The sequence below is a fragment of the Lactuca saligna genome, chromosome 3 (assembly GCF_052625555.1).
Source record: "Lactuca saligna cultivar CGN05327 chromosome 3, ASM5262555v1, whole genome shotgun sequence".
In the NCBI taxonomy this organism is placed as follows: Eukaryota; Viridiplantae; Streptophyta; class Magnoliopsida; order Asterales; family Asteraceae; genus Lactuca; species Lactuca saligna.
Genome location: NC_136419.1, coordinates 90,915,239 through 90,931,374, shown reverse-complemented (window position 1 = coordinate 90,931,374; position 16,136 = coordinate 90,915,239). Strand labels below are relative to the sequence as shown.

General features: G+C 33.4%; 2 protein-coding genes across 2 annotated transcripts; one reads left to right on the top strand and one right to left on the bottom strand.

The window, feature by feature from the left end:
* Nucleotides 1-1,517: 1,517 nt before the first annotated feature.
* On the top strand, nucleotides 1,518-4,962 carry LOC145037006 (formin-like protein 6). The gene is made up of 4 exons (XM_078985551.1): nucleotides 1,518-3,152; nucleotides 3,233-3,435; nucleotides 3,538-3,779; nucleotides 3,879-4,962. The coding sequence occupies exons 1-4, from the start codon at nucleotides 1,828-1,830 to the stop codon at nucleotides 4,647-4,649; spliced, it is 2,541 nt and encodes an 846-aa protein (XP_078841677.1). The 5' UTR covers nucleotides 1,518-1,827; the 3' UTR covers nucleotides 4,650-4,962.
* Nucleotides 4,963-6,707: 1,745 nt separating this feature from the next.
* On the bottom strand, nucleotides 6,708-10,506 carry LOC145037005 (calcium-transporting ATPase 2, plasma membrane-type-like). The gene is made up of 5 exons (XM_078985550.1): nucleotides 8,554-10,506; nucleotides 7,932-8,090; nucleotides 7,615-7,786; nucleotides 7,205-7,503; nucleotides 6,708-7,132 (listed from the first exon to the last, which is right to left on the bottom strand). Exons 1-5 carry the CDS (start codon nucleotides 10,201-10,203, stop codon nucleotides 6,893-6,895), a joined length of 2,520 nt encoding a protein of 839 aa, XP_078841676.1. The 5' UTR covers nucleotides 10,204-10,506; the 3' UTR covers nucleotides 6,708-6,892.
* Between the last annotated feature and the right edge of the window lie 5,630 nt (nucleotides 10,507-16,136).

Genomic DNA, 16,136 nt, shown 5'->3' with positions numbered 1-16,136 from the left:
ATAATGTAGGGGTGATTTGATTCAGATCACTTTCAATTACTTTTTCGATTAGAATATAGCTATATGATTGAGCTATCTAGTCCTAAATACATAAATTCTTGACAGTGAATGATAGGTTTTCGTAACAGGTTTGTTATGTACTTTTGTTATATTAGGTGTTATAAGAATCACATAGAAATTTTCATCAAATTCTTGTTGATTTAGGTTATTACAACAGGAAAGCTCCTTTATACCATATTAAAATTATCCATGAAGAAAACATAAAGAATGAACTTGTATGTTAATACAATTGAGGAGTATAGTAAAGGCCAAAGGGCCTTAAAATTTTGGTTCGCTTAGAGCCCCCAAATTGGTTGAGCCGCCCTGTCTTAAAGTAACCAAGGCATTACAAGGGAAAACCATGGGGGCGGTCCATGGCAATGAAAGACCATGAGAGTAGCCCCTGACACATAGATGAAAGATCATGGGGTAGCCCACAACATCTGTATACAAGACCATAAGAGTAGCCCTTGACAATGTATGTATGACATGTGATATTTTGGAGAACTTACTAAGCTTTCTGTTTACGGCTTGTGGTTTAACATTTTTTATAGGTACTTCCAGATTCAAAAGTAAGGGTCCAGCTTGACTGCACCGCATCACCTGATGGCCTTTTCCGCATTGGTTACTTTAGAGATACTCTGATGTTTGAAAAAAAATACACTTTTATTTTATTTTGTTTTGAATTAATTGATCGTATGACTTGATATTTAAAATGAAATTTTTTATTGGTATTTTTGGAACATTACATTTTGCAGGTTAAAAACATAATTCAAATAGGTTTTAAAGGTTTAGGAATTTATATATTCCAAAGTTCCATAGGCGATTTATGAGTTTGAATCGGTTTTGAAGGCTTAGAAATCTACTAGTCATTAGTTCCATCAACGTTTTTTTGTTTTGTTCATGGTTAATGATGTAGACTATGGTTCTTGATGTAATATTTATATTTTCTTAATAGAAACCCATTAGGTGATGTAGATAAACAAAATTCCCAAAAAGATTTTATATTTTCTGAATCTAGTGGAGAAGAAAGTATAGACTGTGATCGAGATGGTGGAAGAAGATGTAAGAAGAAAGATAAAAATGATGGGATGAGATGAAACGATCTTAGGTGAGATGGTGTGGTCGTTTATAACTTAATACCATTATAAATTATAAATTGCAGTTAAACAAAAATAAAAGATAGAAGATAATAAAAACATGCAAGAGTTATTTTACGTTGTTCAAAACCAAATATATAAAGAATCGAAACATGTCATGTTCATAAAATAAAAAAAGACCAATTTCTGACTTTATATGAAACAAAAGGATCATTTATGGAACTTTATGTACAATAAAACTAACCAAAAACATAAAAAATATAAAAAATATATTATAAAATAGCAAATAGCAAAACTTTAAGGATTTTTGTTTCATTATCTCTTTTTATATGCATATTTGTGGTCCTTTTGGTAACATGTTAGTGCATGGTGGTCATCATTCTACATTTTCCATCATCCGCTAAATAAAGAATGACAGATTCGCTTCTCACTATTCCAATTAGTCCTTCGGTCATCTCATCTTCATCTTCTCCTACAAGCAAAAGACAATCGAACCAATTTCTTTATTCATTCAATAAATTACCAAAAATAATCACCAAAAGAAAACAAAAACAAAACCACAAAGCATCTAGATCTTACATACTACAGAAGCTTCTTCTTCCTCCACCTCCCTCTACACACAGTCGTAGGTTTTGGTGGCATGAAAGACCATGAAAGAAACCACAAGAGAAGCCATTAAAGCAACACCATGAAACCTTATTTGATGAGCTTCATGCTCATCCTTTCACTCTTTACATCAGTCACAACAACCACCCACAGAAGAATTCTCCACCAGCCATTGTTTCCGGCGACACCGACACCTCCAGCAGGGCCGGAATTGCCACCTTCCCAACCATCACCCACCACTTCGGACCACCCTTTCTTCCAAGAAAACCCAAATGGAAAAACCCCAGATCAAACGCAATCACCGCCGCCGCCAGCGACGGCGGCAGGAGTATCCACTAACACCACGGCGACGCACCCGATTGCACCACAGCCGGCGGCCAAACCTGCTAAGAAGATCGCAGTTGCGATTTCTGTCGGACTTGTGACTCTCGGAATGTTATCGGCGTTAGCTTTCTTCATCTATAAACACAAATCGAAACAGCAAACTGAATCGAGCAAACTCGTCGGAGGAAATAGTTTGCAGAGAAATGGTGAAGAAACATCAAGAAATTTGCCTCCGTCGAGTTTTCTTTATATTGGGACTGTGGAGCCGGCGATAACAACAATGACAAGTGATCATTCGACGAATGGAACAAGAAATGGGTCACCATATAATAAGTTAAATTCGATTAAAAGATCCGATCGATATAGACCCAGTCCTGAATTGCAACCACTTCCGCCGCTTACTAAGCCTCAGCCACCACTAACATCCATCAATTCGCCGCCGGCGGTGTCTTCTTCAGACGATGAAGAAGAAGAAGAAGAAGAAAGTCAAGATTTTTACACTCCTCATGGATCAACTGCAAGCACCGACGATGGGTATTCTGTTCGGAGTTTCAAACGGAACGATCGCCGGAATTTAAGTCCGGTGCCTCTTTCTAAGCGAACTTCCCCAAAATCGAGACTTTCGATTTCTTCTTCACCGGATACAATATCGGAGAGAAATCATCCCGCCGCTTCTCCGTCGGCGCAACCGCTAGGAATAACAAATGGGCCCAGAAGGACGAAATTCGCGGCACCACCTCCGGGACCTGATATGACACGTTTGCATTCTAATCAATCACCACATAAACCCAAAATCCCAGTCCCCCCACATCCGCCGCCGCCACCACCGCCGGAAAAACCGGGAGCTTTTCCGATTAAGACCATTTCAACGTCTAGTTCTTATCAACAACTGAGAAAGACGGAATCAATGAGTCCCAGTGCTAAAGTAATTCCAAAAATTGTGAAAACAAATTCTTTCCCAGAATCAAACAACCGTGACGCCGATGATTTAAAACCGAGGCTGAAGCCTTTACACTGGGATAAAGTCCGAGCAACCTCCGATCGAGCCACCGTATGGGATCAGCTAAAATCAAGCTCCTTTCAGTAAGTATAATTAGATTCTGACATTCTGTTATATATCAAATTTCTGATGCATAAATCATAATCCATCCATCGTTTTGTAGATTGAATGAAGATATAATGGAGTCCCTTTTTGGATGTAACTCCGGCGGATCAACCAAGAATGAAGACAACCCTCGGAAATCAGTTGTTCCTCCGGCGATGCATGAAAACAGAGTGTTGGACCCCAAAAAGTCACAGAACATCGCCATACTTTTAAGAGCATTGAATGTAACACAGGAAGAAGTATCCGATGCACTTCTCGATGGTAAGTAAATTTAATTTCGATTCATTTAAGAATGAAGCCTAGAATTAGATTTCATAATGTCATCTTTATGGCGTCATCATCTTCATCTCCGACGATTTTCAGGAAACCCAGAAGCTTTAGGTGCAGAGCTCTTGGAAACACTAGTAAAAATGGCGCCCACGAAAGAGGAAGAGATCAAACTTCGAGATTACAGAGGTGATGTATCGAAATTAGGATCAGCAGAAAGATTCTTGAAAGGAATCCTCGATGTTCCATTTGCATTCAGAAGAGTTGAAGCCATGCTTTACAGAGCAAACTTCGACAACGAAGTTAAATACTTGAGATCTTGTTTTCATACATTAGAGGTATGTAACTATGTATAAATCTATCGTTTAAACATCATTCAAACAACAAATTAGAATCTTTATCGCAATTGTAACTCATTATGATTGAATTTCTTCCAGGCAGCAAGTGAAGAACTGAAGAACAGTCGGTTATTCCTTAAACTCCTCGAAGCAGTTTTAAGAGCAGGAAATCGCATGAACATTGGAACAAATCGTGGTGAAGCTACAGCTTTTAAACTCGACACCCTTTTAAAACTAGTGGATATAAAAGGAACAGATGGAAAAACGACATTACTTCACTTCGTCGTTCAAGAAATCATCAGATCAGAAATTGGCAATTCCGATTCCAATTCCAATTCCAATTCCAAACCTGAAACATATCCCACATTCAACGAAGGGACATTCAAGAAGCAAGGATTACAAATCGTGGGTGGATTAAGTCGAGAATTAGGGCACATCAAGAAAGCGGCGGGAATGGATTCCGATGTATTAAGTGGCTACGTGAAAAAACTCGAAACAGGGCTTCAGAAAATCCGATCAACAGATCACGAAACATCAGAAACGCAAGGAAATTTCTTTATCTCGATGAGGGGTTTTCTAAAAGAAGCTGAATTAGAAATCGGGAAGATCAAGATCGATGAAAAGAAGGCGTTAGGATGTGTGAAAGATGTTACTCAATATTTCCATGGCGATACTGCGAAAGAAGGGGTGTATCCACTTAGAATCTTCACGATTGTAAGAGATTTTTTAGGGATTTTGGATCATGTTTGCAAGGAAGTGGGGCAAATGCAAGATAGAATCATGGTGGGGTCAGCAAGATTACCCTCTGTGAACAGATATAATGTGAGGGAGATTAGTAGTTCTGATGAAGAAAGTTCATACTCGACATGAGAAGGGAAATGTGTTTTACGTGTATAAAAATAAGCATATATAACTTCTTGATTTTGGGTTGAACAAATCATGTATTGGATCAAGGATATGGAATCTACAAGAGAAGTAGGTGGTATGAGGGGATTTTAAACTTGGGATTTTGTGGATCTTTCGATGAGATGTAGATTATAGTTATACATTTATGTTTTATGGTAGTTTTATTTGTTTACATACAAGGCTAAAGGTAAAGGATTAAGAATATTTGTTTAAGAACATTATGGTTTAGTTTGAATTTTGTAAGAGTATTATTTCATCAAGAGGGAAATTCTTTTAATTATTGTGTTTTTTGTTAGGAATTGTATAAGATTACATTATGCAATTAGTTACAAGTATGACGAGAGCATAAATTATTTTAGTTAAACGAACGAATATGAATTAAGTTAATTGAATACATGAACAAATTAAGGAACAAAGTTTATTGTTTGTGTTTATAAGTGTAGCAAGAGCATAAATGATTATAAGTGAATAGACATTTGACATAAACATTCAAATTAATTACCATACATAACCAAAATGAATATAAACATCAAAATAAAAAATAACATATTTGAAAAGCTTTTAGATATATATTGATGTAAAAGACTTTTGGAACATAAGAATAATCACAAACATAAATGAAAACATACGAACATAAAAGAGCGTGAAAAACAAACTTAAATGGATGGAAACTATCATTAACAACAAACATAAATGAACGTTCATGTATGGTGTTAGAAAATAATAGTAACTAAATAATCGAATAGTGTTCGATTTAATGGGTTAAACTTATTTGATTTTTGGTTTGATTTTTGATTAAATTGAATATTCTTAAAAAAAACAGTTTAGTATTCAACTTAACTTGGACATTTTTTTATTGGTTAGTTGGTTTTGATAAATAAAAGTAATAATAATAGAGAATAAAGGACTATTATATTTGTTTTTGGATCATGTTGAATGTTGATGTTATTTTTTTATATCTTTATTTTTATAGGTTTAATTTTGAAAGTTAGATCAAACCTATGGTTGACTAATCAATATATATTATATATTTTGTATTTTGTATTGAATCTCACTTACAATTATTACTCTTTCAAATATTTTTTCTTACAATTTCATAATAACTTACACTGTATCAATAATGAGCATTTAAACTCACTAAAACTTTTTATTACCCATGACCTAAATATTTACCAAAATTGTCTAATAGCCAAATAATATAAAGAATGCTAAGTTTCACCCTTATATCCATGTTTCTTATAAATATACACTTGAGATCCTGATTTTTGTTATTTGGATTTATCGAAAACCGAACCAAATAAATCAATAACCGACTAAACCAACCGAATAACACCCTTATGTTCATGAACATAAATTGAACAAAAAAAAAACTACGCCATACATAAATGAACGTTCATGAAAACTAGACCATTGTTTGTGTTCGTTTAACTAAACGAACAAAAAAATCTATTTTATGTTCATTCATTAATTAAATAAACTAACACGAACATACACATAGTTATGAATTTATACATTCCCCAAACTCAATTGCAAGAAGAAGGCACCAAATTTAACTTTAACATCAAAATTAAAAACGAAACCACAAATGTGCTTTGTAAAGATACGATTCAAAGCAAATAGATAATTCTTTATTACACATGAAAATCAGTTAAACCATGTTCATATGATTCAAAATGTAGGTTCTCATAAAATCAAAATCAAAATACTGGATTAATAATCCTCCCTTTATATGAAAACAAGTCAAAGGAAACATAATCTACTCAAACCAGGAAGAAGAAAGAACTTATATTTATTGCTTGCCCTTAATAACCTCTAAACCAAAAAAAAAAAAAAAAAAAAAAAAAAAAAAAAAAAAAAAAAAACCATATAATCTCCCAAGGCCTTCGCTATATAATAGATTTCTTTGGTGGGTTTTTTTCAATTCTCTAAAGTCTTTAATCTTGCTGAATTATGCTTTTTTAAACAAAGAAATTAAATTAATCTTGTTAAAAAAACACTATCAATGCTCTACTAAGTATTCCGTTTAAAGAAAGAAATTAAATTGCTAGGTTTTCCACACTTTGATTTTAGTACAATTAAGAAATCCATATTTGAAACGTGAAATAAATATTAAGCAACTACAGTCATATGAATTAAGAAATTTAAATAAAGTTCTAGTCCTAACCAAACCACCTTTCACCATCACTTCATGCAAACACACACTCAACTCAAACAGGAATCATCTTCAACACCACAGCAATCGGCATGCTCAAAAACCCAGTCAAAACACTATAATACCATTGCTTCATTGTCAACGGCGTCGTATTAGCAAACGTCCCCAGAAACTCAATTATTATCACCTGGAACACAGCAGTCGCTCCAAGAACACTCATGAACACGTTATTTCTAAATATCCCATTCAACACATTCACCTTCTCCATTTCCCTCGAATTCACCTCATTAAACAACTGCAAAATTAACGATAATTAATTATCGCACTTATCACAATTTTCCCTAAATTGAATTTGATTGTTGATTACCTGACAGAAGACGAAGGAGTTGAAAATTAGGGTATTGAGGATTAAATCGGAATTGGGTCCATAAAGTCCATAGAATTCTTTTCCTCTTGATTGAAGAAGCCAAATGATAACGAATTGATACGTAGATTGCCCGAAGATGTTTCTCCACATCACGTTGCTGATGAAATTGCCTGATCGGCCGACCGGAATTCGCTTCATTAGCTCATCGTTTGGTGGCTCCGTCGCTAGCGCCAGTGCTCCCAAGGTGTCCATTATCATGTTCACCCATAATAGTTGGACAGCTGTCAGTGGTGTGCTCCCTAAATTTATAATAAGAAAAAAAAAAAAAAAAAGGTAAATTACACGAATAGTTCTTATGGTTTGAGTAACTTACATATTTAGTTCCTAAACCTTTTTTGAGTAGATGATACCTGTCATACAAGCTGAAGTGAAGTTGACCAATAGAGCAACAATGTTGACGGTTAGTTGAAACTGTACGAATTTTTGAATGTTAACGTACACTGATCGGCCCCATTTTGCAACGGTCACGATTGTTGAGAAATTATCATCCAAAATTATAACATCTGCACTCTCTTTCGCTACCTAAGTTTGATATTTTGTTATCATCCAACATATAAGTAATTAAGTATGTTGTTATAGGCTAAAAATGAAATACATCGCCTTTTATCGGTAAAAGCACATTGCTATATTGATAGTGAAAGGAAAGTATGTTGTTATTAACAATTACCTCAGTTCCAGCAATTCCCATTGCAAGCCCAATATCAGCCTCATGAAGTGCGGGTGCATCATTAGTTCCATCGCCTGTAACTGCCACAACCTCCCCAAATGTCGTCCGTAAATGTTTCACCAGTGTATGTTTATCAAGAGGCGAAGACCTGGCCATCACCTATTAAAAAAGAAATTAATATATCAATTGTTTTCTTTTAGAACAGCTAATGAATCTTTTGGTAGTTGTTAATTGGGTTATAATAGACTGGGTTAGAAGCTTGGGTTGAGTCAGAAGCAAGAAGCAAAAATGGATACCAAACACTTGGATTGAGGACCGAGTCCAAAACTGAAGAGTAAAACTCAGTACAAAGTTTTTTTTCGAACAAAATGGTGGAATTTAGGATCGAGTCAGGAGGTTTTGAAGCAAATCAAAGACACTGATTGGAAAATATGGATTGAGTCCTAACTTTGGACCTGGTCGAAACTTTATCAAACGGTTCCTAACACACACCCTTTAAATTTTTTTTATTTATAAACTATATTTTTATCAACCACATAACTCCTTAGGAAGAAATTCAAATACATGATATGTTAGACCAAATTTGTTATCACCCGATTAATCTTACATACTCTTTATTTACCTGAATCTTAGGCACAATATCATTTAATTCCTCAAGACTCTTCTCACGAAAATCCGGGCCTTCAATCGCAACGCCACCTTCTCTAAGTATCCCACATTCTTTAGCAATAGCTTTTGCAGTATTAATATTATCCCCTGTAACCATCCTCACAGTAATCCCAGCTGATCTACAAAGCGCCACTGATTCCTTCACACCTGGACGGACAGGATCTTTAATCCCCACAATTCCAATACAAGTATAGCCATTAGATGGAATCGGAGTCTCACTATTCACATTCTTATCCAAATCAATATACGCCAAACACAAAGTCCTTAAAGCTTCACTAGCAAATTCATCAATCGTCCCTTTCAAATATTTCAATGAACCTTCATTTAACGGAATCACTTCGCCGTTAGCATTAACGACTTTATCACATGCCGCTAGTATGATCTCAGAAGCACCTTTACAATGTGCTCTAATAGTTCCTTCTGGAAGCTTCAAAACCACCCCCATTCGTTTCTTTGAAGAATTAAAGGGTTCCACTCGCAACACACTCCCCACCTGTCGCTCCGCCGTGAAATCTCCGCCTAACGACAACCCAAACTCCAAAATCGCTGCCTCTGTTGGCGTCCCGAGAATCTCTCGTTTCCCTTGTTTGTTATTCACGACTTCGCCGCCGGTGTTGTTGAAGATTGATTGGAGTAAAATCTTCAATGCTTTATCGGGAATTCCGTGTTTTACTTCTTTGTTTACGTCTTTTGCGTTTAAACAAATGCAGGATTTGACAACTGTCATGTGATTAGTTGTTAAAGTCCCGGTTTTATCACTGCAGATACTGGTAGCGGAGCCCATGGTTTCGCAGGCGGCGAGGTGGCGGACGAGTGCTTTGTCATCCATCATCTTTTTCATCGCGAACGCTAGAGATAAAGTCACAGCAAGTGGGAGACCTTCCGGGACTGCGACGACGACGATGGTGACGGCGATCGCGAAATATTCTAACAACTCCAAAGCATCGTCGGCGATCCAGTTCCATTGGGTTCCTTCTGAGAGTTTCCGATTTAAAAGTTTCCGGACTAAAACTGCAAAAGTGACGACGGCGAAGAAAAGACCGATTTTTCCAATGACAGTTGCGACGCCGTTGAGTTTGACCTGTAACGGTGTTTCATCGTCGCCACCTTCGCTTAAAGTCGCCATTAATTTCCCCCATTGTGTTCGCATTCCGACTGTTGTAACGAGCATTTTACATGATCCATCTTGAACTTTAGTCCCAGACATTAACCATGGATTCTCGGCGCTAATCATCACTGGTTCACTTTCTCCAGTCAAACTCGATTCATCAATGGAGACGGAAAACCCAGAAAGGAAAACACCATCTGCGGGGACTTGATCACCTATAGCAAGGTGCACGATATCACCAGCGAGTAAATCGTAAATTGAGAGTTTCTGTCTATACCCACTTCGAGTAACTTGAATCGAAATCTTCTTTTTCTCTTTATCAAGATCACGAAATTGTAGAGATTGACGATAATCGCTTGTTGCAGTGACAAAAACAACAAGTAAGATACTTGCGACAATTCCAAGCCCATCGTGGGCCCCTTTGGGCCATCCTTCAGTTGCTATGCCGACGATTAGGGAAACGAAAGCGCACATAGCGAGAATCATGAGAGTCATGTCATGAAGAGCTTCCCATACGAACACCCAGAAGCTTCGTTGTGGGGATTCAGCGAACTTGTTAACTCCGAAGACTTGTTGTCTACGTGCTATTCCTTCGGTGTCGACTGAAAGGCCATTAGTGGTTGATGTTTTGAGTTTCTCTGCAAGACCTTCTACTCCTCCATGGAATTTAAGCTTTTTTTGGTCGTGACCTTCGACTAGAGCCCCGGCTTCATCAGCACAGATGTCAAAACCAGCAGCTTTTACGTCGTCAGGTACCTTGTAGTCGCCGGTTTGTGCTCCTGTGTGTATCGTGTAAAAGAAAAAGGATTATATGATGGGGGAATAAGAGGTATTTGAATGTAGAAGTATGAATAACTTGCCTTGTATGAACTGGAATGCAGCTTTTGACACCAGAACTGCAATCCTCAACTTCTCCTAATCATTCAACACATAATTCGTAAGTCATTAATGTGATGTTGAATCAAATTAGATTTTGATCATAATATATAGATCCAAAATTTAGTGAAGTTGTGTATGATTTCAACCAATTTTTGATAGACTCGTGATTCAACGAGAAATTACGAATTACAATAACTGTAAATCGCAATGCATTGGATATGAAATGGAACATATAGAATTTGACAATCAATTGAGAATATTTGATTGTGAATCATAATTAATAAAACAAGAGGGATAACGTAACAATTAATAACCTGATTTGTACGCCGCATAGCAGCTGCTTCATTGCGCTTGACGATGTTGGCTGTGTGGCGAAATCGTCGCTTAGGGTTCTTGACAATATGACACAGACCTCTCCATTTTTGTAATACCTCTTCCGAAGAATGTTTCGCTTTCACTGCGTGGAAATTCTGATTCAAATAATTCTCCATCACTTTTCCCTCCTTAAAATCCCTCTCGCTCGCTAACGTTTTTTTTTCTTTGATGTATAAATCTCCCTACAAATCTACTTTGTTCGATGAAATTGAACGATCATATCCCGAAATCAACACCGATTTGTCTTCATTTCCAAACAACATTGCGTTATTTTGTGTGTAATAATAAAACCTTCAAAAAGTAGATGAAAAAATTGGGAAAATTGATGAATAAAGTATCAAATTCTCGACATCGCCATCATGATCATATAGAAAGGGGCGACAATATGCACTTGAAGAAGTTTTCGTGAATCTCACTTCCAATTTCTGAAACATTAACAAGGAAAATAGGAAGAAACTTTGTCTTCTTAATCTTACATTCACCAAAGAAGGTAAACGAAATGGAAAATGTTTGATTGATCAATTCGTGTGGATCAAAGAGCAAAATGTAATCAGGTGAGGAGATTTAAAATTAATGGCGAAGATCCGAAATTTCGTGAGAGATATGAGGGAAAAGAGCTATGGAGGAGTGTTGTTAGTTTATAACGGTTTCCTTCCTTCTTTATCATTACAGTGTCACGAAATGTACGGAAACGCAATGACCGGGCTCTGTTTTTCCTTTTTCTAACTAAACTTGCAAAATTGGTCCCTAAGGTTTCACAAACACTTTGGATAAGGTCCAAAAAGTTTTCAACTTGCATGGAATATTAAAAATAAAGAATTTTCCGTAAATTTGATCCAAAAAAACTTGAAAATATTTTTTGCCATTTTAATTTCTTTTTTATATTTTATTATATTTATTTTAATACTTTATTAATTAAAAACTAAAAACAACAAAATTGGGCCCACTAACCAACCCCACCATACCATCCATTCTCTTTGTATCTTTATTTCTCTCCATCCTAACCTACCAGGTGCCTCTTGAGTGTTAATCTTCAAAAATCTCTCCGACAAGACCATCTTCCGCCTCTGTCCAAGCCTCCACCGCTGACAACAACTCAATATCTGATTCCTCAGCCATCCATTTGCTTCCAATAAATCTCTTATCGGCAATTTCTCCGATCGAAGGCAACTCAATATCCGATTTCTCTGATCTTTTCCATGATTACTGGAAGCTTTGTGATGAACGGTGATTTATTGTGCTCCATTGGGTACGGACACTTCAGATATGTTCTTCAGTGGAACAGAGGTGGTGGAAGGAGAACTTCATCGGTGAAGTCGATCAAGTCCAACGAAGGTATACAAACAAAGATATGTGATATTCCCCACTACAACTTGTGATCTTCTTCCTTTTACCAGATGAACAAAAAAACCCATCTAACTCTCTCTCAACATCACTCAGTCGTAGGCAAGAAAAAAGCAATGCTAAAAACTTTGAACTTTATCAAGAACACACATCACCAACTAGGTTAGATTGATTAGAAATTGGTGTATTCTTAGGTATCATTGTATATGTGATGTGGTTTTGTGATTAAAATTTGTTGGGCTATATAAGGTTAATCTATAGATTCTGGTACATATGATTTTGTAAAAAGGGTTTGGACGAATTTTTACTCAAATTTTAGATGATTTCAGTTTCGTCTGTTGTGGTGTACTTATTGGAGTTGTTTGATCAATAATGTGGTTTTTTTAAGCTTTTTCAGTACACAACCTAATATGTATTCAAGTACCAAAGCATAATGCATTCATGTATAAATTAAGTCATGTATCTTAAATTACTTTCTTTGTTTGGTGTATTCATGTGCAAGATAGTATACAGTCAGGTATCTTAAATTACTTTTTGTTATGTATTCAAGTTTATGCAGTAAACAACCTAATCCACCAAAATTGATTAATAGTGTGGGTTTATATTTGTTCTTTGACAACACAAGCACCTACAACAAGAAACTTAGTTAATGCATCTTCTTTTTTCATTGTTGTTATATAATTATTTATGATGTAGGCATAAGACATAATCATTTAAAGACTGTCTTTGGGAAGCTTGGGCATGTTTGTGCTCTTCATAAACTCATCTGAAAAGTGATTTCATTTTAATAGTTCTATATATATTCTCTAAAATAATATAAATTATTAATAGTTTTTTGTGAAATTATATATTAAATTTGTACATGTTTTATGCTGCAAAGAACTAGGGTTGAACATGTTATTGGTTTTGTTCTTGCTATATGGGACATTTTTTTTTATCGTCGCCTCTTAGACACAATGACCGAACAATTCAGGGTATATTCTTGAATCACATGTGCAAAAGACGAAAATACCCTTATCCTCATTGAAAATATTCAAGTGCAAGTCGATATATTCAACATATCAATGTCCATACAAAAAGGTATTCTTGTCTCATTGTTTTATGTTAAATAAGGGTATAATATTAGCAATAGATTAGATAAAAAAATTTATTCAGTGTGTGTTTTTATTGTAAATTAGTGTTTATAAATTGGTAGCTTTATATGATGTGAAAAAATACAAATAATCAACCATTATTAGTATAAAAATTATTCAATGCATTTTTATTGGAAAGTATAGAAAATATAAACCCTATTGTAACCATGTTTTTTTTGGAAAAATTATATATATACGTATTGTAATATTAACCTTATTGGTCATTTTACTTATAACAAAATTAATGCCAAAATTACTCTAATTTGCCATTTTTTTTTTTGAAATAAACACTTAAATTTCTGCTTGATGAAAGAACAGTTAAGGAATTAACCATTACTGGTCTGCAACATGAGATGTAAGAGATTAAAGACAACCGTGAAAGTAATCAAGAAGTTGAATCAGAAATTAGATTGTGTGACAAAGAAATCATCAAGTTTGGTCTAGGAATCAGAAATTGAAGATGTAATTATGAAAATGCCATTGTCGTCAAAGATGCCTAGATTTATGAAGACTAAAATCTGCAGTACATGAAAATCGGGAATGGGCTATCAGAATTCGCATAAGAAAGAGATTAGACATGAAAGAATGAAGAAATAATTATCGTTGTCTCAGACAGAATATGTGGGTTTTCCTATAAAGGGCCTGGCCGAAAGCTACTCGGGCAGCAGTATGTCAAGAGCAGGCTGCTTGGTGGATTTGAATGAGACAAAATACAACCACGAAACTTCACAATGTAGCTTTAGAACAAACATAAAAACTCTCTTCAGAATTCAAATGATAAACATGTTTTTTCAATCCCGACTCCCGTAAAGAAATGAAGGTTTAATGAACAAATGAAAAAGTAATCAAGTAGATGTCTCAAAGTACAATGTCTTAATAATGAAAAAGAATACAACAACCACCTCTAAATCATGTGAAGCATGGCCATCCTTCTTTAGTTGTTATTATTATTATTATTATTATTATTATTATTATTATTATAAACCGTATTTATTAATATTTAAACATAAAAACATATTTTTTTAAATTAACGTATAAAAGTGACTGTGAAAAATTCATTTTGTTATCATTTTTATACAAAATAAATACATATTATGTCAATTAAATACAAATAAATATATTTTTTTAAAATATAAAAAAGCATATAAATTTCGTATTTGAAGCTACACATACAATTCAGTTGTATAAATACATTGGTAAATGTTTATATATATATATATATATATATATATATATATATATATATATATATATATATATATATATATATATATATATATATATATATGTGTGTTTTTAATATATAAATACATTAAAAATGTATGGATATCTTTTAAGCATATTTTTAAATATATAAATACATTTGGTAATGTGTTTATACGAATTTAAATACATGAATACATTATTATAATTATTATGAATTTTTACGTACATTTTTAAATGTATTTATATTTCCAACGCATATTTATACATATTTAAACGTGTATAAAGATACTTATACAAGTAATACATCTTTATATGTATACATTATATATAAAAACGTTTTATATGTATGAAAAATATTTTATACGCATAAATAACATTTTTATTTAAACGTCTAAAACATTAATTATACTTTTAAAAACATATTTACTCATAAAAATGTTTTATATATATATATATATATATATATATATATATATATATATATATATATATATATATATATATATATATATATATATATATATATATATTACACATGTATTTATTAATATTTAAATCTATAAAATTACATATATTCTTTAACGTATAAAAACATTTTTTAAATGTATAAATATTTTTTTATACATTCCTAAAAGAACCAAAGTAAATCATCCAAAAACCATTTTTTTTGTTTTAGTTAATAAACGTATAAAAACATATAATTTAACGTATAAATGAATGTTATATATATATATATATATATATATATATATATATATATATATATATATATATATATATATATATATATATATATATATATAACATTTTTATTTATAAAATAATAATAAATACGTTTTTATACATATTTTAAAATACTAATAAATAATGTTTTTATACATATAACATATAAAAATATTTTTATTTATAAACACTAATAACTACGCTTTTTATATGTTTAAATATAAATAAATAAATTTTTTATACCTTTAAAAATATATATATTTATACATTTAATGATATTTTGACAAAATGGTTCTCATTTATGAGAGCAATGATAATTGGATGTTGATGGGCATACGTAGATGGAGTTTTCCTAAGAGGTATGTACGTCATGCATGATTGATTACTTAAACAATGTAAACATCCCATTTTAAAGAGTTTTTCGAAAGGTTTGGTTAAAAGATACTCCATTTTACCATTTAGATAATTTTATTTAATTTTTGAAATATTTTTATTGGTTGAAATTGCATTGTTTTCAGAAAAAGTTGATTACAAGTAGTTAATTATAAGTTAACTTTTTCATAAAAGTGATGATAGGTTGTCCAAAAGGTGTCTTATTAGCAGCATCTTTATTAAATACATCACCTTTTACCATTTAAACACCCTATATAATTTTTTAGGTATTTTTATTGGTTATATTTACATTGTTTTTTGAAAAATATGATTAAAATAGTTACTATTTGTTGATTTTTGACAAATATGTTTATAGGGTGTCTTAATAGCAGCCCA

What these genes read in the sequence shown, in the direction of transcription:
- LOC145037006 (XM_078985551.1), top strand. Translation starts at nt 1,828, where the DNA reads ATGAAACCTTATTTGATGAGCTTCATGCTCATCCTTTCACTCTTTACA. An exon ending in CTAAAATCAAGCTCCTTTCA is followed by an intron (nt 3,153 to 3,232) that starts GTAAGTATAATT and finishes ATCGTTTTGTAG; the next exon opens with ATTGAATGAAGATATAATGG. An exon ending in ATCCGATGCACTTCTCGATG is followed by an intron (nt 3,436 to 3,537) that starts GTAAGTAAATTT and finishes GACGATTTTCAG; the next exon opens with GAAACCCAGAAGCTTTAGGT.
- LOC145037005 (XM_078985550.1), bottom strand. Translation starts at nt 10,203, where the DNA reads ATGACTCTCATGATTCTCGCTATGTGCGCTTTCGTTTCCCTAATCGTC. An exon ending in ATATTGTGCCTAAGATTCAG is followed by an intron (nt 8,091 to 8,553) that starts GTAAATAAAGAG and finishes CTTTTTTAATAG; the next exon opens with GTGATGGCCAGGTCTTCGCC. An exon ending in ACTCCTTCGTCTTCTGTCAG is followed by an intron (nt 7,133 to 7,204) that starts GTAATCAACAAT and finishes TTAATTTTGCAG; the next exon opens with TTGTTTAATGAGGTGAATTC.